The sequence below is a fragment of the Gopherus evgoodei genome, chromosome 11 (assembly GCF_007399415.2).
Source record: "Gopherus evgoodei ecotype Sinaloan lineage chromosome 11, rGopEvg1_v1.p, whole genome shotgun sequence".
In the NCBI taxonomy this organism is placed as follows: domain Eukaryota; kingdom Metazoa; phylum Chordata; order Testudines; family Testudinidae; genus Gopherus; species Gopherus evgoodei.
This window is the reverse complement of record NC_044332.1, coordinates 36,199,164-36,223,430: the sequence shown is the minus strand read 5'-3', so window position 1 is coordinate 36,223,430 and position 24,267 is coordinate 36,199,164. Positions and strand designations below refer to the sequence as shown.

Below are 24,267 nucleotides of genomic sequence, written 5' to 3'. Positions count from 1 at the left end.
CCCTTGGGGCGCGGGGGGGGTGTTGCTGTGTGTGTGTGTGTGTGTGTGTGTGTGTGTGTGTGCGCGCCCCCCCCCCCCGGAGTTGGCGGTGTCCGCACTGTCTCTCCCGCAGGGCGGGGGGGATTTGTGGGGTGCGCGTTTCCGCATCTCTTGTCTGCGGAGAACGTGGCTGCCCCGCGGGCCGCGTGTCTGGCCACGGCAGGGTAGGTTCGCCCGGAGCCACGGCTCGGGTACGCGGGCAGGCTTAGCCGGCCCCCTTCCTGCAGGAAGTAAATGAAACGTCCGGGTCAATGGCAGCAAACACGACGACGGGGGCGGGTCGGGGAGCCAGAGGCAGCCGAGGAGCTGGGCGGGCAGAGCCTGCGGGGAGCTGGACACCTGCGGTCCCCGACCTCCCCGGAGTGCCATGTGCATAGGACATGAGGCGCTCTGCCGCGCCTGCTGCCCCCGTGCATAGCCCGCTGCGGGCAGCATCTGCTGGGCCGGCCGGATCCTGGGGCTGCGGCTTCTCTCGGCCCCCGAGCTGCGCGGCTCAGCCGTAAAGTCTCTGCCACAGCTGCCGCCCGTTCCCAGGAGGAGGAGGATGCTGCACGGAGCCTGGCCCTAAGCTATGGAAGGAGTCCTGTACAAGTGGACCAATTATCTGACAGGTGTGGGCAGGGCGGGGCTGCTCCTGGCGCGCAGCGGGGCCCGGGAGTTAGCGGGCAGCGGGCCTTTGGCACGGCCGGGGGGGATGGAGGTGCTGGTGTAGGGGTGAGGGTGCGGACTAGTGTCCGCTGAGCTTACGAAACCAGCTGGCGTGTGGCGCTGGTCGCCGCTGTTTGAATCTAGCCTGCTTGGGAAGAAAGGGGCAGGTTTAGCCTCTGATGGCTGTTGGGTGGCCTACCGGAGAGCAGCGAACTGCTGGTCTCCTTTCAGTAGCCTGTTGCTCCTAGGCTCGGAGAACCCAGTTGTGGTGCAATGTCCGATTCTGTGAGTGAGTGGAAGACTTTACCCTCCAGAGCTGCTGATCTGCACCTTTCACAAGAACTAAATTCACCCCGCACCCACGTTTTAAACTCCTTCGTGGAGATTACCCAAGATCTGGGAGGTGTTGGGGGTCTTTTAAAAATATAGTTATTACTAAATCACATGCTATTTTAATTGAAGATATGTTGCATTCATACTCAGTATTTTGGAATGTACTTATATGGCTCTCCTTGCTCAATATAGCCCACTGGTCAGCGTGTGTGCTACAGTTATCACCCTGTGTCTAATCTACAGAGGATATGGTTCTGTTACAGCTGTTAGCTTGAAAGCCTGGCTCTTTAATTGTAGAGCAGGGGTTGGCAACTTTCAGAAGTGGTGTGCGGAGTCTTCATTTATTCACTCTAGTTTAAGGTTTCGCGTACCAGTAATACATTCTAATGTTTTTAGAAGGTCTCTTTCTATAAATCTATAATATATAACTAAACTGTTGTTGTATGTAAAGTAAATAAGCTTTTAGAAATGTTTAAGAAGTTTCATTTAGAATTAAATTAAAATGCAGAGTCCCCTGAACCGGTGGCCAGGAACCAGGCAGTGTGAGTGCCACGCCTACCCCTGCTGTAGAGGCTCATGCTTAAAGCTCTGGGGGCCCCTGGTTCAGTCAGTGGAGGATGATGGCCATCATATGACCACTTCACAATTCTGAAAGTATATATCCTCACAAAACCCCTGTTAGGTGAGAAGGTAATGTTATCCTCAGCTTACAGAGAGCCCAAGGTCATAAAGGAAATCTGGCAGAGCAGGGAATTGAAGTTCTAGTCTATCACCTAAACCACTAGAGCATCCTTCCTCCCATAAGAAATAGCTATGATAAATCATTAATGGCATGCAAACATATTGTAAAATATAGTCATTGCACTGCGTGCCCTTTCCTGGACACATCTTGTTCAACACAGGAGTCTCTGGGTAGCTAGTACAGCCCTCTTACCCCTCGAGCTTTCTCTTGGCACTTGCCTGTGAATATCGGCACATCTTAGGTAATTTTCTTGCCTCTATCTCAAGGGTCCTGCAAATCTCTTGAAAACCCTATAAATAACTATGCCTCTGAGTTTTGGACTTGAAAAACCACGAAACATTTATTTAACCTGAATAAATGTAACATAAACATAACAATACTTCTAAGAGCCTGGCAGCACTTCCCTTGATTGCAGTTTGGCCGACCCTCTTTGTCCTCAGGAGCCAGCGCTACCCTTCAAATTCAGCCTCCCCTCCCCAGTTCCAAACATGCAGTCTGGTGGAACTTCTGTCCAGGAGTCCTAGCCTCTGTGTCCCCAGCTGCATCTGTTCTTCCAAAAGCATACCCTATCATACAGTTGTGCTTATCAGCAATTATCCTATAATGTCTCATATCATATAATTTCAAGTTAACAACATAGTCCTTTCTCTGTGACAGTTGAGAAGGAAGGGGCTTGGTATTGCCTCTTGAAAATTGTCCGTCTTCCTGTAGTGAATGGCTCTAACAGAAAGTAGGATTATCAATCTGTTCAAAAAGTGATTGAACAGACACTAACTACAAAGGTGTCTATAATGGAATGGGTTCTGCAAATAACAATATTTCCTAACCTCCTTGGTATTACAAGCATTATTTTTGTGCCTATCACTGTGTTGTGTGGTATTTTTGGGAAATGATGCTTTCGTATTTAGCAGGTAAGACCCTTGCAGTATTGGCTAATTCTTCTTGCCTTGTAAGGCTGAAGTTTGGAATAGTCTGGCCTCTGGCATAGCAGAGAAGAATTGAATGTGAACAGTGACCCAGAATGGAGACAATTAATGTGGTACATTATTTCAATAAACTGCAGAGTTGCTGGACACTCTCAGTTCTTGCTGATGTCAATGGAAGATGTGACTGCTCAGGCTCTCTGATCTCAGGCTGGATCTGGCCCTGTGGTAGGAAAGAGAATGTGAAGAAATACTGTAGAAAAAATCTTGCGGTGTCAGTATTGAAACAAGTACTGATGACTGGGAACCACTAATTTAGAGTACCAGAGGAAAGTACTTAATAGATGACTACAAGTTCCTGACCCAGAATGAAACATGACTGTTCTCTTAACTTAGGAATTTCTATTTTGTATGTCCAGTCACAATTAATAAATTGGATGATTGAGCACAGGATGAACTGTAACTGTATAAATGTCTTAGCTCTGTTAAGACCAGTCTAATTAGGGAATTCAGAATAGGACAAATGATAAGAAATTTGTTAAAAATCTTAAAAACTTGTTATGAAGTTAGATTTTACCTCTGGATATATTGGATATATAAATTTTGAGCCAGATGTATCAGTAGCATACTCATTTTCATTGTAAGTGGTAATATATTTCTGGTGGCTTTTCTAGGCACATAACAATTCTGTAAAAGCCATTTAATAAACAATAACTTTTATGTTATTCACATCATACAGGCTTGTTAGTTTAAAAAAAAACACAACAAACATCTTTTAGCCATAGGTTGTGATGATATACCTTTGACTGTGGTCATTCTTCTACAGAATTAAAGAAAAGGCATTCTTAGTCCTGGTCTACCCTGGGAATGTACATCCTCATAGCTGCGTCTCTCAGGGGTGTGAAAAATCCACCCCCCTGAAAGACATAACTATGCCGACCTAATCCCTGATGTAGACAGTATTAGGTTGATGGAAGCTTTCTTCTGTCAACCTAGCTACTGCCTCTTGGCAAGGTGGATTAACTACAGCGGTGGAAGAACCTCCTCCCGCACCATTGCTATAGTGAGCGCCTATACTGAAGTGCTACAGTGGTGCAGCTGTAGCATTTTAAGTGTAGACATACCCTCCTTAACTAAAGAAGGCAATCTTTAGTCTGGCATTTCCTAACTTTTGTGGGCTTCACTTTACAGTGTTAATGTAGTGTTTTGGAGGTAATTATTTATTATTTGTATTGCAGTAATGTCTAGCTGCCCCAACAGTGATTAGGACCTCAGCTTACAGTGGGTAGAATTTTCAGAAGTACTCATGGGACTTATAAGTACAAGTCTTTTCTAGTCTCTTTCAATGAGACTTTTTCCCCTAAGTTTCTTAGGCTCTAGTCAAAATCCTTCCCTGAATTTACACCAGGGCCTCCCGGGGGTGGGGTGGAGGTGGGGATGGGAGCAAGTGGCCCTGATTTACACATAGGAAGAGACAGTCTCTCCTTAGAAGAACTTCCAGTGTAAGGCACTGATCCAGCTAGATCTGTGTTGGCCATCCACACAGATTAAGTTGCAGGACCTGGCTGTAAATAGACACAAGATGGACAAAAGGCAAGAGAAAGGAAATATTATCCCCATTTTACAGCTGGGGAACCAAGGCACAGAAGATTACATGACTTGTTCAAAGTCAGAGGGGCTGAGTCAGAAATTGAGTTCAGTAGAAGTGTTAAAGCAGGCACAGTGGCTATGCTGCTCTAGCACTGTGGTGTAGACACTTATTAGAAGGGGTTCTTCTGTCACTGTAGTAAATTCACCTCTCTGAGAGGCAGTAACTAGGTTGACGGAAGAATTCTCTCATCAGCCAAGTGATGTCTGGAGTTTAGGTTGGTTTAATTACATCACACAAGGTGTGAAATTTTTCACAGCCCTGAGTGATGTAGTAAAGCTGACCTATCTTTGTAGTGTAGACCAGCCTTAAGATAGGGCGCATACTGTAATATCTTATTATAACACAGAGATCTATTCAGAAAGCTTCTGACATATCATTCCGAATGACTTGCAGTAGGCCTGTCTGTGTACACTTGCTTGCACCAAGCCTCAAGACTGCATTCTTCAATAGTCCAGTGCCAGCTCTCAGAGTTTTATCACAAATCTCTTGATATTTAGTATGTATCTTAAATCTCCGTCTCCTGGAGTAAAGTGTTTGCATGAGAATCTCAGCGCTTCCCCCTCCCCCCCAGCTTTTTTTTTAAAAGCGTCTAATCCTCATGGTTGTGGAGAAAAGCTTGAAAGTGTGAAACCTAGATGCTCAAAAGTTTCATGATATTTTGGGACCTGACTTTTTGAGCCCTTCAGGCTGTCAATACCATAGTTCTGAAAACAGTTCTGTCTCTGGCACTAGTGAGTTAATTGGTTTTTAATTAGCAGTGCAGGAAGATCTGTGGCTGACAGCTTTTTGTCAGCAGTGGGTCCATCCATGTGTGCAGTTGCGTTTTGTAGACCTCATCCTGTGGCCCTCACTTGTGTGAGCACTTCCAGTGAAGTCAGTGGAACTAAGTAGCAGTCGGAGTACTGGTGAGTAACGCCCTGTATAAAATCACGGCAGTGTCCTGGTTAAATGTTTTAATTTCACGGGATGTGCATGACCACCAAGTCCCACCCGCAACCCCGAGCTGCTGCAACTTTCCCAACAGTGGGGACATAGAAGCGGGTATCCCTTCTTCCAGCTCCCTGCTGACCGAGGCCATGCCTGCTCCTAGGGGGCATTAGTGGACCAGTCCCATATGGGAGTGGAGTAGGGAGATAGTGGACCAATCCCATGTTGGGGAGTGGAGGCAAGGTGATGTGGGTCTTGCGATGTCTCCCTATTGATGACAGCCAGTCCAGCCTAGGCCATTGCCTCTGCTTTCTGCCCGTCTGGTAGGGTGAGGGGGCAACGCTGACAACATGCAGCAATTAGGAGCCCTGGCTTGCCCCAGTGGCCTCTGGCAGGCCTAGCAGAGATGCTGCAGGAGCTGTGACCAATATCTGTTGCTTGAAGCCCAAGCAGCTGTGTGAAGCCCAGCAGATATTTGGCTAATTTCACAATTTGCCCACAGGCTGTGACACTGTAATTTATACAGGGTCTTACTGATGAGAGTAAAGGTTGTAGGTGTTAGGCCGTATCAGAGAGTGAGAGTCAGTCAGTCTGTGTGCCTGTCCCCAGGTAAAAAAAAAAGATTAGTTTCCAGTGGAGACAGTTTTTGACTTCCAGGACCACAAGTATTTCCCAGCTGAAAAAAAAGCCTTAGCTTTGGCCAGAACTGGGTGTAAGGATTGAATGGGTGGGATAAAACTATATAAATGAAAATGCTGAACAGTACAGATTTTTTTAAAAAGCCTTTGACGTGCTGCAAAGCACTCACTAATGTTACTGAAAACTTGTAACATAACAAGAATGTCCACACTGAATTATTTTCCCAAAAATATATTGCAGCTGTCAGTTTATTTCTAGGGAGAAATGGAATGAACCTCTGCATTCACCATTAGCAAACTCACTGAGTTTCTTTAATTTTGTTTCCCCACTTCCTTTTCCCTTTGTAGGATTCCCCTTGGAGACGGTCATTAGTACTGCATCCTTTCATCATGAAAAAGATTTCTACCAATTCAGTGGAACTAATTGGCCCCCTAGAGTGAATCAGTATAGGATCATATAAAATGCTTATTCAGGCCTCTTGTTTAATTGTAGTGCCACTGGCTTTTTTCTGCTCTCTTGTTATTCTGTTCCTTTTCTGTGCTGCTCTGCTTCAGTGAGTTCAGATGTGTTTGGACAGCAAAGTTAAGCTATCAGAACCTGTGAAATGTCAGTGGGCTGGTTGCCTGGCTGCCTGCATACGTGCTAATAGAGCATGATGGAAGAGTGCAAAGGAAAGAAAACACGGAACTAGTTCTTCAGATGTAGGAGGCTATCAGGATTGTCTAACCATTTTCTTTTAAAACAATCACACCCCAGATTACCTCTGTTTGCTGAATTGAACTGTCGTGTAAGTTTGCGCCCTTCCCAAACCAAGTATCATTCTATTCTATTTTTATCTTTAAAGATATGTCAAGCGTGACCTCAGTGTTCAGCATGACTTGAATTTATCATGCTAACGTAAGCTTCTTTTGCATTCCCAGTACCATTAGTCCAGGAGTGGAGTTCTAAGATAGAGCCTGAATTTGAATCCTGTGCATAGTAGCAAACTATGCTAAACTGAGCTGGCACCACAAGCATGTTTTGCTTGGTTTTCTTTCAGACGTTTGTTAGTCTTTTTATGCTGTGCGCTTGACATCCTTCTCAAATATATGGGGGGGTGTACTTTGCTACATTGCTGGGGACCTTATGTGCACGTCTTCCTGTGAAAGACTAGTTAGGTTATTATCAAATGTTAGATAACTATTTACAATCTTTATTCTCCATGATTAATGTATTTGATAGAGATACTTTGTATTTTTAGTGAAATGTCAATGAATATAGTATGTGTGTTCTGTGGCCACTTTCTTTTTGAAGTAGTATTAGTCAGATTGTAGTTCTAACCCCTTTTTCATGCACAAAAATGAAAATTACTCGGCAGGTTTCCTTAAGATGTAGTTCTTGTTTAATGGATACTGCCAACTTGAAATCTATTCTATTTTTTAAATATTACTTAATTGCAGACAGTACATAGATTCATAGATCATTAGGGTGAGAAGGGACCTCAGGAGATCATCTAGTTCAACCCCCTGCTCAAAGCAGGACCAATCCCCGTCTGTCCACAGAATCCCACTGTTAAATTTGGGGCCTCACAATTTTTTTATGGTTCTTTCTTCTTTTATTGCTATCTGAAAGATTGACATAAACAGAGGACAATTACTATTTCTCCTCTATTGTTTGTTAGTAAAACAGATTATACACAGTGCTGTCAAATGCACAAATTAAATAAACCGAAAACATATTTTTAAATCTTTCAGTTGCACTGTAGCTATCTTCGAGCCAGTACCTGCAAGCATTTATGCAAGCTCAACAAACTACACATGGAACATTCACTTTACTCCACATGATGTCTGCCTATGGCAGAGTCTCGGATAGGTTGTGAAAAACCTAGAACTCCAGGAATTCACAGTATTCTGAATGTAAAAGGGAAACAAATCTCTGTGAAAGCCTATGGTAAAATCAGTCATAGAGCTTTTTTGTGCCCATTTTTTGTTAGTAACCTGAATATTTTTGTAGTCCAAAAATATCAGCTTGTATATCTTGTTCTAAAGCTATTGAATTTCACTTTCTTATTTATAAGAGATACTAAAAATATTTTTATTGCATTATGCAACCATGAAAGAGCGTGTTTACATGGCTCTTATAATATGAGCATTAGCACTTTGAGACAAAAGTGTATAAGCTGATTTAACTATCAGAAGTACAACACAGAATCAGAAAACAAATGTTTTTAAAATAAGTGAAAATATTTTCCTTACAAACATTAAGTGAACATTTTAATGTACACAAGTTATGCACATATGTTAATGTTCTATTTCAAGAAACTTTTGTATGCCATGGCATATTGAATCAACGTCTTATGAGGTCCCTTATTAGAACACATATGCTGATTTGATAATACTGTCCTTAAGCACTAAGTGTCAGTACATGGACACAAATTTGTTCCGGTTCTCTACATTTGCATGCTCCTATACCAGGAGTAGGCAACCTATGGCATGGGTGCCGAAGGCGGCACGTGAGCTGATTTTCAGTGGCACTCGCTGCCTGGGTCCTGGCCACCGTTCCGGGGGGCTCTGCATTTTAATTTAATTGTAAATGAAACTTCTTAAACATTTTAAAAACCTTATTTACTTTACATACAACAATAGTTAGTTATATATTATAGACTTCTAGAAAGAGACCTTCTAAAAACATTAACATTTGTGACTGGCACGCAAAACCTTAAATCAGAGTGAATGAATGAAGACTCGGCACAGCACTTCTGAAAGGTTGCCGACCCCTGTCCTATACAAACAATTCATGCTATTCTGCATCTGCATAATGGACTTCTGCACCCTGTTGTGCAGCTACAGAATATTGCCTCCAGGCAGTCTCCTGGTATTGGTGGCAATGACATGCGCTTTGGCACCAGAATTCCATCCTCCTGTTTCCAACCCATTGTATTTGAAGGAGAAAGAATTGGATTTGGGCAATGGGCCTGTGTCCAAACTAGTGCCTGGTAATGAGCTCTCTGTATGTTATGTGAAATAAAAGAGTATTGCTTGCTGGGTTAAGCTTTTGATCACCACAAGCATGTGAACAAATTGGCATGTGCTTTTTGTCAGTGCTGTGAACTTCTGGCAATCCACACATCTTAAAACTAAACTTTTTTGCACTTTTCACCTTCTCTGAGTCCAGGTAACCCTGATCTGGGTGTGTTGGAAGCTAATGGTGTTGCTGAAAAACTTTCCATGCGGTCTTCTTGCTGTGATCCAGCAATAACGCACAACCAGTCAGGGCATGAAATGAGAGTAGAGTTTTCAGAACATTGGATCCATAGTGTATTTTCTCACAAATGGCATGAATAGGAAAGTACTTTGGTTCCTTTGATGTGCGAGCTTTCATCCAAAGGTGTCCACATGTCATTTAGCTATAGTGAGCCAGTGAAAGAATAAGCACACCAGAGTTCTTGGTTGCAACAACCACACTGATGGCATCACTGTGTATACACAGTAAAATTATTCTTGTGTCGGCTTTTTTCTGATGAGCTCATAGGTGTCAAGTGGTGGTGTTGAGCACCATTCATCAGCCTTATCATGAAACCTACCAGCCAGAATGATAATTTTATCATGTGGTGCTTGTGTTGCTCAGATAAAAATATTGCAAGAATCTCCTTATTTTCTGAAAGTGCAGTGAGATTCATCCAGTAACTTGGAAGAGACACAGATCTGCCTTCTGCCATTCTTCAGATGGGTCTTGTATCTCTTGAACATTTTTGCCTTGTACCACCTTAACAGATTCCTTACAGAAGTGGTTCTCAACCTTTCCAAACTACCGTACCCCTTTCAGGAGTCTGATTTGTCTTGTATGCCCCAAGTTTCTCCTCACTTAAAAACTATTTGTTTACAAAATGAGACATAAAAATACAAAAGTGTCGCAGCACACTGTTACTGAAATAGTGCTTATTTTCTTATGTTCACAATATAACTATACAATAAATCAATTGAAATATTAATATTGTACTTACATTTCAGTGTATTGTATATAGAGCAGTATAAACAAGTCATTGTATGAAATTGTAGTTTGTACTGACTTTGCTAGTGCTTTTTATGTAGCCTGTTGTAAAACTAGGCAAATAACTAGATGAGCTGATGTACCCCCTGAGAGACCTCTCCGTACCTCCAGGGATCTGCATACCCCTGGTTGAGACCACTGTCTTACAGTACTTATCAACACAATGTCTGTTCTGTGGAAGACGTAAATACTGTTTTTACAAATGTATCTGCAAGATCTCCAAATGTTTTGGCTCCAAATGGCTTTCCTGTGGTTTGTACCAGAGCTTGTGCACCTGGCACAAGACAGCTTGTCCCAACAAGGGTAACTGTTGGTGAGTAGTGTATATGAGCTGTCAGCATATCATCCAGTATTGCTTTTGTCCCTGTTCTTAGACTGCCATTTGTCTATGCTAGTGCCAAAGGGATGGGCATTAACTTATGTATAAAAATCTATTGCAAATTCACAGTCCTGCTAACTTCATAAGATGTGACTAGTTGCTGAAGAATATTTCTGTCTGCCTTCATGGTTGAGGCCTTTTATTTTACTTTTTTCCCCATCTCATATGGCATGGAAAAAGTATGCGTCGAGGCTTCCACTCTTGTGTCATAAGCCACTTCTTCACAAAACTGTCCAGTTGCACTTGTCCTAGGATCTTTGCATTCAGCAGTGCATCTTATGTGGCTTCAGTAGCCAGATCGTTTGTTGCAATATTTTGCAAGGAAGTGGGTGTTCCTCCCAGGAGAAAATCTTTAATCTTTGAATTGTTTGTAAGAGTGCATCCTCATCTTCATTATCACATTGCTTCCTTGCCTTTCTTAGCTCATGGTGAATAAATTGGTATCCAAGCCAACATGGAACATGGCTCTAGTGTTCATTGTGATATGGGCTTTCACGTTGTAAGACAAGGCCCATCTACCGAGGTCTGAGCAAATCTTGGTGAAGCCTACAGTTCTACCTTATTTCTTTCCTATGCTATTGAACCACTCTTGGCTCTGATCAGGGTCCGTGTGATTGAACTTCTGACATGATCACTTGACAATTACGATCCCTCACAGAAACCCTTTAAATATGCAGTATCTCCAGTCCATAGGTTTCGTAGAACTGGAATGTCTTGTATTATGGATGTTGCTTTCTTTATTGGGATCATTACAGTTTGCCACTCACGATACATTAGTTGCAGACGTTCTTGCTTTCTGTGACCTCTGGATTTTGGTTTGCCATATGACTGATACTGTCTATCCTGACTGAAAGATGAACTCAGTTCTGTCAGTGGCCTCTCTGTTATGATATCTTGCCGTTTCTTTCTAATGGCTGTTGCCTCCCTTATTCTATGCAATCCTTGTTCACCTGCCTCACACATTTCTTTACTTAATTGTTGGCAAATAATATAGAAACTGTAGAAAACTGGTGTGAATTTTGAAGACTAGTATTACTACCAGTTCCATGGTTTGCCCACAACCATAATCAAACCACCACCTCAGCTAACTACTGTTACTCTCTCTATTTGTAAAAAATACCATCATCTATGTTAATTCTAGTCTAACTATAAAGCATTATGCACTATTAAACAAATACAAAGCATACAAAAAATGATTTCACATATGACAGGAAAATACATTCTGTGTTATTAACATATTTCTAACTTTAAGATCTATGGATGACTAAATGCTATAAAAGGTTGATTATTCAAGTATAGTAGGTGTTAAAATAATGATTGTGTCTTCTCATTTCTGTTCTTAATAGACTGAAAAGAAATTATGCCTAAGTTTAATTTTGCTGATAAGTTCATGCACACACTACTGGTATGTCAAACATTTCTGGTGAATTTTTGTTGCCATATTTATTTGCAAGTTTGAGAATCTAAACATCAGAATTTAACTTGGTAACAACCATTTTTGAAATCAGCAGGTTCAAATTATGTTAGAAAAAGTTGTTACCAATTTTAAACAAAAAATTGCATCTAGATCCCCCATGGAGGATTGATTCAGAGATTTCTGTCTAGTCTGTAATATTGCCAAACCATTGCAAACTATCTTTCAGTCTACTATGTATTATTATCCAATCCTCCTTTTTAAACCAAACCAAAAACAAAAACAGCTTGTTTTTCTAGTTTAAACATTGTATGTGCATCCAGCAATATATAAGGTGCTATCTGTCACATATTTTTTCACACACAGGGTACTCTCTATATCACCCAGTTTACTGTAAGATAAAACATTTTCTTGTTTTGCTTGTTACTGTCATAAACTTCTCTTGTTTACTTATATGCATTGCCAATGACATCAAGGATCAAATATGGCCAGAATTATCTTCTGTTACAAGATCCCTTCTTATCAACACAAGTCCATGCAGCAGATCATGGATTCGTCAGCTCTTCACATAGTTCAAAGATAAATACAATGTAGTCTCAAAAGCAGTTGCAGAAAATGTGTTATGGGGATAAACTAGAAAGAGATTTTTTTAAACTGCATATTTCGATGTAAACTAAACTGAAAACTGTTGAATTGCAACTGATCTAGATAATCACGATTGTCATTATTTATTTATTATCTTTATTGTTTGACACAGGTAATTACTTAGTTCTTTTTGAATATTCTTACAGATTAAAAGGACCAATCAAACATTCACTAGAGTCAAATACTGTTATAATATGAAGAGACCATAGGAGTATATGTTACCTGCTGCCTTTTCTCCTGTTTAAACATTTGAAGTTCAGGGGTGACAAGTTTCATTTGTGAATCATAAAATCATAATTCCTATTCTCTCTTTTATCTTATTTTACATAGAAGGAGTAGTGTGACTGAATATACCACTGCATTTGCACCTACGCGTTATTGTAATAATCTTTGTACCAAATATGCCTTGTGAGGTATCATCTGAAAACTAATAATATCAATATCAATTGGTCAGTAATATCATGGTGAAATGTATGTAATAACATTTTATGTAAAGTTATGAATTCCCCTTGTATGATGATGTTGGCACGTGTTCAAACCCACATAGCCCTGTCTAGGCAGAAGCTGTTAAACATGTCTATCCTAAACAAAGATTTTTTACCTCAATTTACATATATGTAGTAAACAGGGTCTTTGGGACAGGAAGAGGGGGTAACCTCGTTTCTCAAAGACAAAGGACAATTTTGACACCTCTAACTAAATGTCATCAACAGAGCTGTCCCTTGGGTACAGCGAATTGGGGCCACCATCCCGGGCCCTGTGCTTTTGGGGGCCCCACGGGCAGGGAGGTGAGATGGGATGTGGGAGGGCGAGTGGGGTGAAGTGGCAAACGGGGAGGTGAGCGGCAGGCAGGTGGGGGGTGGCTGGGGAGGTATTATTGCTAATGAAATATTGCAAAAAGTGGTAGTGTAAAATATCTTTATAATACATCACAGTAGTATTTGCATCTGTGTAAATTCTGTTTCTCTTAATGGTTTAACAAAAAGCTTTACTTTTGATTGAACTTGGATTTGCAATTAAACAGTTAGTATAACACTTTTCTCTCATATTTATGGTCTTCCTAGGTTGGCAGCCTCGCTGGTTTGTTTTAGACAATGGAATATTGTCCTACTATGATTCACAGGATGATGTTTGCAAAGGCAGTAAAGGAAGTATAAAGATGGCAGTATGTGAAATTAAAGGTAAGATTTAAATACAGTTTTATTAGAGGAAATTTTAATTGGCAGGGGGATGAATAAGGTGACCTAATACTTTTGCATCACTAATTTCTGTGATGCTTAAAAAAAGTAAGGGGAAAAATCACATCGAGACATGTTTAGTCAGATGCGCTTGCTACATCAACCCCAATTAGTTACTGAACATGAACTCTGAAGGAAAATAATAATAAAAAAGGTTATGATATTTACTGCTCCTTTATGAGGTTTAAAAACAGCCATATAAACTTTAGGGTATTAAGAACTTTTCTGTTTATGTCTTACATTGGAAATATCATAAATGAAGGCATCTGAAGCTGTCACCATAGCTACAGCTGTTCTCCCTCGCAAACTCAGAGGGAGGTAATGCTGAATGTTAGGAACTGGGGGAGGGATAGCTTAATAGTTTAAGCATTGGCCTGCTAAACCCAGGGTTGTGAGTTCAGTCCATGAGGGGGCCACTTAGGGATCTGGGGCAAAAAATCAGTACTTGGTCCTGCTAGTGAAAGCAGGGGGCTGGACTCAGTGACATTCCAAGGTCCCTTCCAGTTCTAGGAGATAGGTATATCTCCAATTTTAAAAAAATGGAATTGTTTGCTGGGAGAGCCACCACAGGAGTGATCTGGTGGGTGCCATTACTTTCTGCCTTTTGGCCTTTTTTTCTGATGTACCTTTGTGGAGGTGTTTGTGATGTGGATACCTGACCACTAGAAAATGGACTGAGTCCATCTACTTCTCTTACGTAGGCCAGCAAGCAGTTATCGTATGGCAACAACTTCTGGTTACTACTGCCAGTGCCTAGATTGAAACCAGTGACCTAGGAGCGAAAGGCTTATGTCTCCTTACTAATCTCTTGAAATATTCAGTCCCTCTTTCTTGTCTGCTTGTTCATTTTCTATAGTATGGAGGAACAGTAGATGCCAGTAATTTGGGATTAATTCCATCTGTCATGTACCCAGGGCTGTCCAGTCCTAGACCTGGGAGTACTGTGGTTGAGAAATATGCCTGGTACCTGTGACATCTGTGGCTGATTAAAGTTGTAGTATTGAATATGATGGCTGTAAGTGGAGTACTGTTCTGTCCTCATGCTTAGGAGGATGGTGACTTTTGACACAGAGCCCAGAAGGTTGCATCAGAAAGGAAAGTGAGATTGATTTTAATCTAGTCCTTCATAGATATTTGCCCACATCACAGAAATCTTCAGGTTGGCATGATTGAATCAGGACTAGACTAACTGGTGTTTCAGGCGAGGAATGTTTTGGCAGTGTTTTGAGGGAATTTTGCACAGTATCTGTCTGGCTGTAGCCATTACTTAGTCAATTATGTTCATGAATATCAAATTCATACAATGTTTAAAATTGTTTTGAATAGCTTCCGTTTCTTACCAAATGCAATCTGTAATTTGTAAATAACTTGAAATAATATGGTCTGTATTTGATAACTAAACCAGTAAGGATACTAATTATCTTTTGCAAAATTAGTCTTTTTTCTCTTTTTATCATTAGTTCATCCAACAGACAACACAAGAATGGAGTTAATCATCCCAGGGGAACAGCATTTTTATATGAAAGCAGTTAATGCAGCTGAGAGGCAAAGATGGCTGGTAGCACTGGGTAGTTCTAAAGCCTGTTTGACAGATACCAGAACAAAAAAAGAAAAAGGTATTTATGCCATTAAAGTGTATGAAATCTAATAAAATTGTTTTTGATTAAGATGGTTCTTAATTTGTCCCATTCTAGTGGTTGAATTTAATATTATTTATGTAAGATATAAATCTAATTTATATATTGATAAATATATTGATATATCTTAATTGTGGATGTAATCCCTGTTGTGTGCATATAATAACTTCCGGCTTATATTTAAATTGCAATTTCCAAGGGGAGCAAGAAAAGAACTGATCAGCTTTTGCTAAAATTAGCAGAAAGGAAGAATTATTGTTACTGTATTTCTCTGAGTAGTCCAATTCTCTTTACGTACGTGTGTGTGTGTATATAAATATGAGCTAATTTTAATTAAATATAATACTTTGATCGAAAGGTATCACTAGACTTGGTGAAATGGATGAGTTTAAAAATCTCCCAGCTGGCATTGCTCCTCAGAATTATGAATTTTGCCAGCCTAATTAGCCCAGTGAGTGTCTCTGAAGTACGCTGGCAGCTTCTGACTGAAAGATGTCTGACTGGCTATGCAAAGATATACCTGAGCAAGGATAAAATATTTAAAATATTGTTAATGTATGGCATCAGATAGGTCAAATCACTTCTTATATTGCTCATGTGCAACTTGCTTCTGACTTCACTTTACTACTCCTGAGTTTTATTACACTGCTGGTTGTCAGAGTTTCTCCCTATTTTGGGTTTCTATGTTATGTTCAGATTTATCTTGTTCCAGATATTGGCCCTACCACAGTCATAGAACTGTTGCTATTAAAAACTAAGAGTCAGAGAACTGTCACAGCATTTATTAACACTATTTACAGTGCTAGGTTTTACAGGATAGGAAATATGAAATTAACACACAACCTGCAGCAAACATGATGGGAAAATAGTATTTTGTTCCTGCTGCTGGAGAGCTCTTATTTACATAAAAAGCTAAAACTTAAACAATCTAGAGCTGCCATTCTCAAAACACTTGTTGTAGCTGTTAGGGAGTCATTTGGTTGCCATTGTTCTGATTTCTCTCCATAATCCCCATTTCTGCCTCCCTAGTTTTTCTCAGTAAAGACTGGTAATCCTCTGTAGCCAGTCTGAAGGTTTATCATTTGCAAGGTTCCCTGAGTTAGTAACTGCTCTCCTCAGGTGCTTGTGGATATAGGGGAACAGACCTCCTTCACCTGTTGTGGCCACAGACTTTGTCCATTGTGTGCTCCCTGGGATGACATGGTAAATGAGAAAATATTTTACCTCTTGTTTCCTGGTTATATACCTTTCTCCATGGTCCCTTCCAAATTTACATATACTTTGTGAAACTATTCCCAACTCAGTTAAGAATCCCTTCCTAGTCTTGAAAGGAATTTCAATTTTTGTTTGTAAAAACTGTGCAGATAAGTCATGCTGTGATTGGTGGGTTTTTTAATTATTTTATTTTTCTTGTAGAAATTAGTGAAACCAATGAATCTCTTAAAACCAAAATGTCCGAACTTCGCCTCTACTGTGATCTCTTAATGCAGCAAGTTCATACAATACAAGAATTTGCTCACCATGATGAGAGTCGCTCATCTCCCAGCACTGAGGTATCAGATTTCTAAAATTATACTGGAGAACCTGATTATTTAAATCATGTTAAATTCTTGTTGTCACCTTATGCACCTTATTAGCAACCTAATGTTGGAAAATATTTATGTAAGGTCAGTTTAATAGATGTTTAAAAATTGCCTATATTCAGATGCTCATACACTGGGTTCAGGAGTATGGTAGTACAGTCCACACTCAAAGATATTATATTGTTGTTTTTTCAATAAGGTTGATTCTAGCTGCCATTAAAAAGTATAGTCACCAAACTTGGTTTTTTTGAGAATTTTGGGCAGTTAACTGGGAAATCAGTTGATTCTATGGTAACATTTTCAGTCTCTTTTTACATTCTTGCTGATGTCTGTGCTATCATTTGTTTTCAGAACATGAATGAAGCCTCCTCCTTGCTCAGTGCCACATGTAACACATTTATTACAACACTTGAAGAATGTGTGAAGATAGCTAATGCCAAGTTTAAGCCAGAGATGTTTCAGCTGCCTCATCCAGATCCCTTAGTTTCTCCTGTGTCACCTTCACCTATTCAAATGGTCTGGATGTTTTCTAAGCGTAACATTTTAAAGTGTTATGCTATTGATTGGGAGAGTTGAAGAATATACGCTACATAGTCACGTGTAATCCTGACTCCACTGAAGTCAACCGTTTTAGCCTTAAGTGTAAATCACTACTGACATGTTCCTGAGTCTGTTTGCTTGCCAGCCTTCCCATAAACTGTTCATCGTAGGAGTAATTCTCCCATGGATGATGACAATGCTAATCGGACCTCAGTACTTTGCAGCATTCATACGAAAATTGAATTATCCTGTTACCTATACTGCAGGGTTATTTTTTAAAAACATTAAATATTAATTGTTCTCTTTTAATACTGTAACCTGGCTGCTCATCGAAACAGAGAACTTCTTTGTGGCTTAACTCTCAGGAAGTGCCTTTCAGATTCCCAGTCTTAATATGTCTCTTTTTAAACAATATCCTGGTTGATCAAATATGCGTTAGCTGACAAGTTTGTTTGTTTTTGTTAAATAATGTACAAGATTAAAATACTTTATAGAATTCTTATTTATTTACTTATTTATTTTTCCTGTTGAGGGGTTGGAATAAGTGAGACTCTGTCAAACTGTATTTCATATATGTGGATTCTCAGATCTACTCTGTTCTAGGGACCCCCCCCCCAATCTTTCTCTTTAATTTATCTGTATCTGATGATCTTCTCCCTTTCCTCCCATCCACCCAAGCAACTCTTACTGATCAATCTTTAGGTCAAATTATTCTCTTGGGCACATTTAGAGAGTTCCCATTGAAATCAGAGGGCTCTCTGTGTGCACACTAAATGGCAAAATTTAGCTCTTGGATTAATCCTTTTGTATAATGTAGACTTGAATCTGGCATTAATTTAAAATGTTTTGAGGTATCCGTGCATTCTGCCAATGATCCAGTAGAAATCTGAGTAATTTTTGAGGCAAGAGAGAATGAGATGTAATATTTTTGGGTAGTAAACTAGTTCTCTTTTATTAGTGCTTTAAAAATTCCTGCGTTACTAGCAATCTAGCCTCTTTGAAATAGCTAAATAAGATTCCTTAACTGGTTCATTTTTGTTTTAAATAATAAGTATATGGCTGTGTATAAGCATTTGCTAAATCGTGATAAAGAGTTTTAAACTTGTTTCTTTCATTTTCTAGATGAAACGCTCCATTAGCCATCCGGGTACATACAGTTCAGGGAGGTAAGATTAAAAATTGCTGTTAAGTAGGCTAATTTACTTTCTGAAAGCACCTCATTGGACCAATCCAGCAAGCCCCCCAGTAGGGAAATATCAGCTGAAGTCACTATGCAGAGGATTTGCAGGGTCGGAAAATGGTTTAAAATTTAGAAAGTAACAATCTATTATCAGTAGTTTTGCAAATCTAAAATTAAGACACAGATGTTGCAACTTGCATACAAGTAAAAAATATACTAGTAAAGTTTTGTTTCCATTTTTATTCTGAGTAATATTCCAAATCTGATATATTTTTAGTTTAGTTTTAAAAATAAATATAAAAATATCATCAAGGAGAGACTTCAACACTGGCAAAATAAATAAGTAAATCCAACTGTTGTTTGTTATAAACATTACAATAGAAATTCGTACAAAGTCTTTCTAAATTGGATGGGTGGGGTTCTGTGGCCTGCCTTGTGCAGGAGGTCAGACTAGATGATCAGATTGGTCCCTTCTGACCTATGAGTCTATGAGTCTATGGTTTTTGGTAGAATTGTATAATTTAAAATGACCATTTATCAGAGAGAATTGCTATTATAACTTATCCAAGTTGTTTAATCCAGTGGTTTCCCAAACGGAGAACCCCTGGCGGGCCGGGCTGGTTTGTTTACCTGGCCCGTCTGCAAGTCTGGCCAATCACGGCTCCCACTGGCTGTGGTTCGCTACTCCAGGCCAATGGGAGCTGCTGGAAGCGGCATGGGCCGAGGGACTTACTGGCTACCGCTTCCAGCAGCCCCCATTGGCCTGCAGCAGCAAACTGCGGCCAGTGGGAGCCGCGATCGGCTGGACCTGCGGATGGGCCAGGTAAACAAACTGGCCCAGCCTGCCAGGGGCTTTCCCTACACAAGCAGTGACCCCAGTTTGAGAAACACTGGTTTAATCAAATCTTATGGCAAATAATGTAAGTATTCTCTAAGGCCTTCATCCTGCAAATACTTATGCTTGTGAGTAGCTTTATGCAAATAAGTAGTTTCAGTGGGATAACTGTGCTTGTGTAAAATTACTCATACACATTAGAGTTTGCAGGATTGAGGCCTGAAACACTAAGATTTTTGATGATTCATTCTTGCACATTTTGAATTTGTTTCTTTTTGCAAGAATTATATTCTGATCACATTTTTCAGATTTCAAAGTCTGTGCAGGCTACCCGTGTTCTGTTCACATGGAGTTCCTTTCAGATTACTCCTCAGTATTGCTCTTTACTATCTTTAAGATAGATCTAATAAGAGCACTATAAATACCAAAAGATATATCTTAAATTAAAAGCTAATAGACTGGCTAGTTGTTTGTTATAAGTTTGTAAAACTAATAAATCCTATTTAATTTGCAGTAGTAACGCCACAAAAGAACCAATTTCTTCATTCCACCGGTTATCCCAACGACGCAGAAGAACATACTCTGATACAGAATCCTGTAATGATATTCCTCTTGAAGATACAGAGAGTAAGTTGGAAGAGAGAGAGTTTTACTGTGTGTACTTCTGTTGAATTTGTTACTGTACTTAGCACAATTGTTGTACCGCTAACACCAGTGCAAGGAGAATTCCTAAAATTACAATCTTTGTATGTAATCAGAGCCATTGCATTAAACAATAAAGTTGCTTGTAGGATTCCTGTGTAGTGAATTAAAACTGCGGATGTATTCACTACGGGACTGACTTTGCCACCCTTTACTCACCTCGACTGGTATCTCAGATCTTGTGTAGTCCCACTGAAATCCGTGGTGCTATTAGTAAAGTAAGGTACTACCTAAGGGGAGTAAATCTGGCAAAACTGGGCTCTACATAAGGACTACATGAACAACAAACATTTAAACTATACATTTTCATATATAAACTAACATTTTGGAATCCTGTGCAGAATGTTGATCAGTTCTTTCCAGTCTAACCATTATAGTGAGTCAGATTCTTGTTTTAGTTACACCAGGGCAGTCCCATCGAGTGGAGCTAATTTCCATTGAATGGAGTTACACTGTAGAACTGAGAGGAGAATGTGACAACCCAGTGTATTAGTAAAGAACAGTTTATACCCGTGCCTACCTGCCCCATACACAGAGCAACACTCTTCTGAAACAACTCAGCATGGTCAATAAATCAAAACAACAATCTAGGACTATTATACTCTATGTCAATGATCCCATGATAACTAGATCCTGTTGCATAAATATGCCAAGGTAAGGTCTCTTTATGGTATTCCCATGAAACTCCCAATTGTTTTTACCCCATTCTGACTTTATCAGGAAGGCTGTGGCCTGCTTTCTTCTTGATTAACTGTGGTTTGTCACTTTCAAGAGTGACCCAGTTTTGGGCCAGCCTCTCCTCTCTCGGAGGGTAACTTATCCCTTGTACAGAAGGTCAACACAAGGCCTATGCACTGCTCAAGTCCCACTTAAGCCCTAATTGGTGCTTATACCTTGTGTTGTCCTTTTGAACAAAGTTGAATTCCACCCTGTGTGACCATGGTCTGATTCCTCTTCCCATGGATGATCCAGTCTGTCTTCTCTCATAACAGCTGTGGTCAGATCAGTCATGTTATTTTGTGTAATCCCAGTCTGTTCTTGTTCCTTGTAGAATTGCTCCAATTTCTAGCTTTTTCACGAATGTAGTTTTTGTCTTTTGCCATGTTACAGAGAAGAGTCTCTTTTCTGTCTTCCACTTTAAGGGCTCCATCTTCCTAGAGTTGATTCAGTTCCTTCTTTTCCTCAGTAGGTGGCGCTGAAAATAACAAACTTTCAGTAGCGGATTCTGTATCCCTTCCATTTTATTAATGAAAAACTGTTTACACACTTTCAAGAGCAGTTCTTGTTTGAAAAATGACTGGAAAAGGGCATTGTTGAGTTCCATGTTTATTCCGGCTCACTGATTCTGTATCAAATTTGCGCAGTTTCAAAGATAAAATGTACTTTCTTACTGCTAACTACTGGGTAAGATTTAAGCATGGGGCCGGGGAAGACCAAGCAAAGAGTGCTCCTGACTTTCTTTCCAGTGCATCTATTTACAGAAATAAAAAGACCTGTTAGCAGCCCACTTCTCTGTGATAGACCACCTCTGACACCTCTCCAGGTGCTAGATAAATGCCAAAGTGGAATAGCTGTTTCATTTGAAATGGAGAACTTACCAGAGGCTCTATGATGTCTTCCAGTAACGTTAATATGCATTAGTCACCTGGCATAATCTTGTTAAGAAGAGTGACATTTGAATAGTGTACCATTATTACCCTGTATTCTGACTGACATGGAGAACAGCATTCTTTTTGCTCATCAGCTGCTTAAATATCTGATGAAAAAGTATCATTTTTCAAATGCAGAAACTAGTCTCTGGTTGATTTACCATGTGTTTAAATCTATCATTAATGAGCCATCTACTGATCAAGTAGACAAACATCCTTTCTGGTATAATGTGCAGTAGGTTGGGTTCTTTTTAACAAAGCAAACACCTTTTTTAATGGCTGAAGTGTCCCAGTGGAGTTTTTCAGTGAAAGGATTATTGCTGCACTAATTCTTAACACACACTCTTTGTTGTGCCCCTTTGACTGAATTTCCCTGTGCACCCCAGAGATTCTTCTCTTACAGTATTTATGTATTGCATAGTATGATTATCTGTAGTTTTCAGTAGCTTTTAACATTACTCATCCATTACCCCAGGCATTGATATAGACTAGAATAATTCAATGCAGACCATAGAGAGCATGTAAATATTGCGTCCAATATTTTAAAAAAATGTTGTCTATGTGAAATATTTGCAAGCAGAATGATTAACAGATTGAATTGGCGCACAATTTAAATACTAATCAATATCTTAACAGGACCTGCTCACTGTTCCAGAAGTGCTCTCAATGGACACTTGGCACCATCAACCATTCCTGAAGAAAACAGATCAGTTTCAAAGAAAAGACCTGAATTGGAAGAGACTCTTCCATCCTCTTCTTCCTGAAGAAACTGCAGTATTTCTATAAGTAATGCTATGCAAAAGCTGCTGTAATTATATTATTGTTATAGGGAGTAGTTATTTCCCTTTTAGAAGGATTTTTCTGCACTTTATAGAATAATGTAAAAACTAACTTTGAAGTGTATTTTATCTTTATATAGTTTTATTTGCAAGAGTATTTTCCTAATGACTTCACAGTTTGAACGTGCATTTTTTTGGAACAAATAATGGCTTAACAGATAGGCATCTGCATTTGTAAGTGTAGCTCTTTTCTAAACAGTGTGTTTGTCTGAGAGTTTAACAAACCTGCAGATTTTAAATCTTGAAGAAGGTTTCAGATGGGGTGGGGGGGGTATGATGTCACTTGTGCCATGGACCAGCTGGTCATTTGTACAAAGTTAGGATCCGGTCTTGCAGTCCTTGTGCACTCACTGTTCTCCTTGAATGGGAATTTTGCTTGTGTAAGAAGTAAGGGATTGAGTCCCTAATAGGTTACTGTAGCAGCTTGATGGTAATTTTAATATTGCCTTCCTTTAAAAACACAAGGAAATACATAATCTGATCCTTATTTTTAGCCAGTTGAAAGTAGAAATATCTCATGTATTTTTCTAAAGAAATGTATAAAAAGTAACTTATCTGCATATGAAGCATTTGTACCAAACATTGGGTATTTAACAAATTTTATTTATTTATTTTTTTGCATAAAAAATTTCTACTTACTTCATTACTAAAGGTCTACAGGCTTCAAGATGTACACAAATTGTTGCTGAGGTGTGTAGCATCACTGAATAGCTAATGCAGTACTGTTTACATTTACTCTGCTCATTTCAAGTAAGACACATTTTTAACAAAGTATTATTTTAGTGTTTGCTTCTAAAATAGACTGTTAAACTACTGTTGTAAGTATAAATATTTGTATCTCTACATACTTTATTTATGATGTATTTATACAAAAGGGGACTTCTGTTTATTATGACTCCCATATATCACTTCACTATGGCATAAATGTAGAGCTAGAATCTGATCTCAGTTATACTTGTGAAAACTATCAGAGGGGTAGCTGTGTTAGTCTGGATCTGTAAAAAGCAACAGAGAGTCCTGTGACACCTTATAGAGACTAACAGACGTATTGGAGCATAAGCTTTTGTAGATGAATACTCACTTCATCAGATGAATGTAGTGGAAATTTCCAGAGGCGGGTATAAATATGCAGGCAAGAATCAGTCTAGAAATAACGCAGTTGGTTCAATCAGGGAGGATGAGGCCCTCTTCTAGCAGTTGAGGTGTGAACACCAAGGGAGGAGAAACTGCTTTTGTAGTTGGCTAGCCATTCACAGTCTTTGGTTAATCAAATTTGGTGTCAATTTGGTGTCAACACCTCAAGTGCTAGAAGAGGGCCTCATCCTCCCTGATTGAACCAACCGTGTTATCTCTAGACTGATTCTTGCCTGCATATTTATACCTGCCTCTGGAAATTTCCACTACATTCATCTGATGAAGTGGGTATTCACCCACGAAAGCTTATGCTCCAATGCGTCTGTTAGTCTATAAGGTGCCACAGGACTCTTTGTCACTTTTTACTTGTGTAAATGTGCATTAGCTGTAAATTAGATCAGAATCTGGCCCTCTAATTACTGAATTAATAATATAGGATAGCAATGCCTGCTGTTACCTCTCTCTCATATAAGGTTGTTAGTGTTTGCTTTGTAAACTCTTGTTTTTTGTGTTCACTTTGAGACAAACTTGGTCTATAAGTCTTAGCCATAGAGTACTTTT

The 24,267-nt window shown here is 39.7% G+C and overlaps 1 protein-coding gene across 2 annotated transcripts; it reads left to right on the top strand.

Annotated features, from left to right (window-relative positions):
• Positions 1-144: 144 nt before the first annotated feature.
• PLEKHA3 (pleckstrin homology domain containing A3) lies at positions 145-23,585 on the top strand. Of its 2 annotated transcripts, XM_030580406.1 has the most exons (8): positions 148-650; positions 13,434-13,550; positions 15,068-15,223; positions 16,661-16,797; positions 17,179-17,343; positions 18,490-18,533; positions 19,897-20,009; positions 22,370-23,585. In XM_030580406.1, exons 1-8 carry the CDS (start codon positions 611-613, stop codon positions 22,495-22,497), a joined length of 900 nt encoding a protein of 299 aa, XP_030436266.1. In that variant the 5' UTR covers positions 148-610; the 3' UTR covers positions 22,498-23,585. The 2 variants fall into 2 exon arrangements, with proteins under 2 accessions (XP_030436267.1, XP_030436266.1); XM_030580407.1 differs by lacking the exon at positions 17,179-17,343 and having other exon boundaries at positions 145-650.
• Positions 23,586-24,267: the final 682 nt, after the last annotated feature.

What these genes read in the sequence shown, in the direction of transcription:
- PLEKHA3 (XM_030580406.1), top strand. Translation starts at nt 611, where the DNA reads ATGGAAGGAGTCCTGTACAAGTGGACCAATTATCTGACAG. An exon ending in GTGGACCAATTATCTGACAG is followed by an intron (nt 651 to 13,433) that starts GTGTGGGCAGGG and finishes TGGTCTTCCTAG; the next exon opens with GTTGGCAGCCTCGCTGGTTT. An exon ending in CAGAACAAAAAAAGAAAAAG is followed by an intron (nt 15,224 to 16,660) that starts GTATTTATGCCA and finishes TTTTTCTTGTAG; the next exon opens with AAATTAGTGAAACCAATGAA.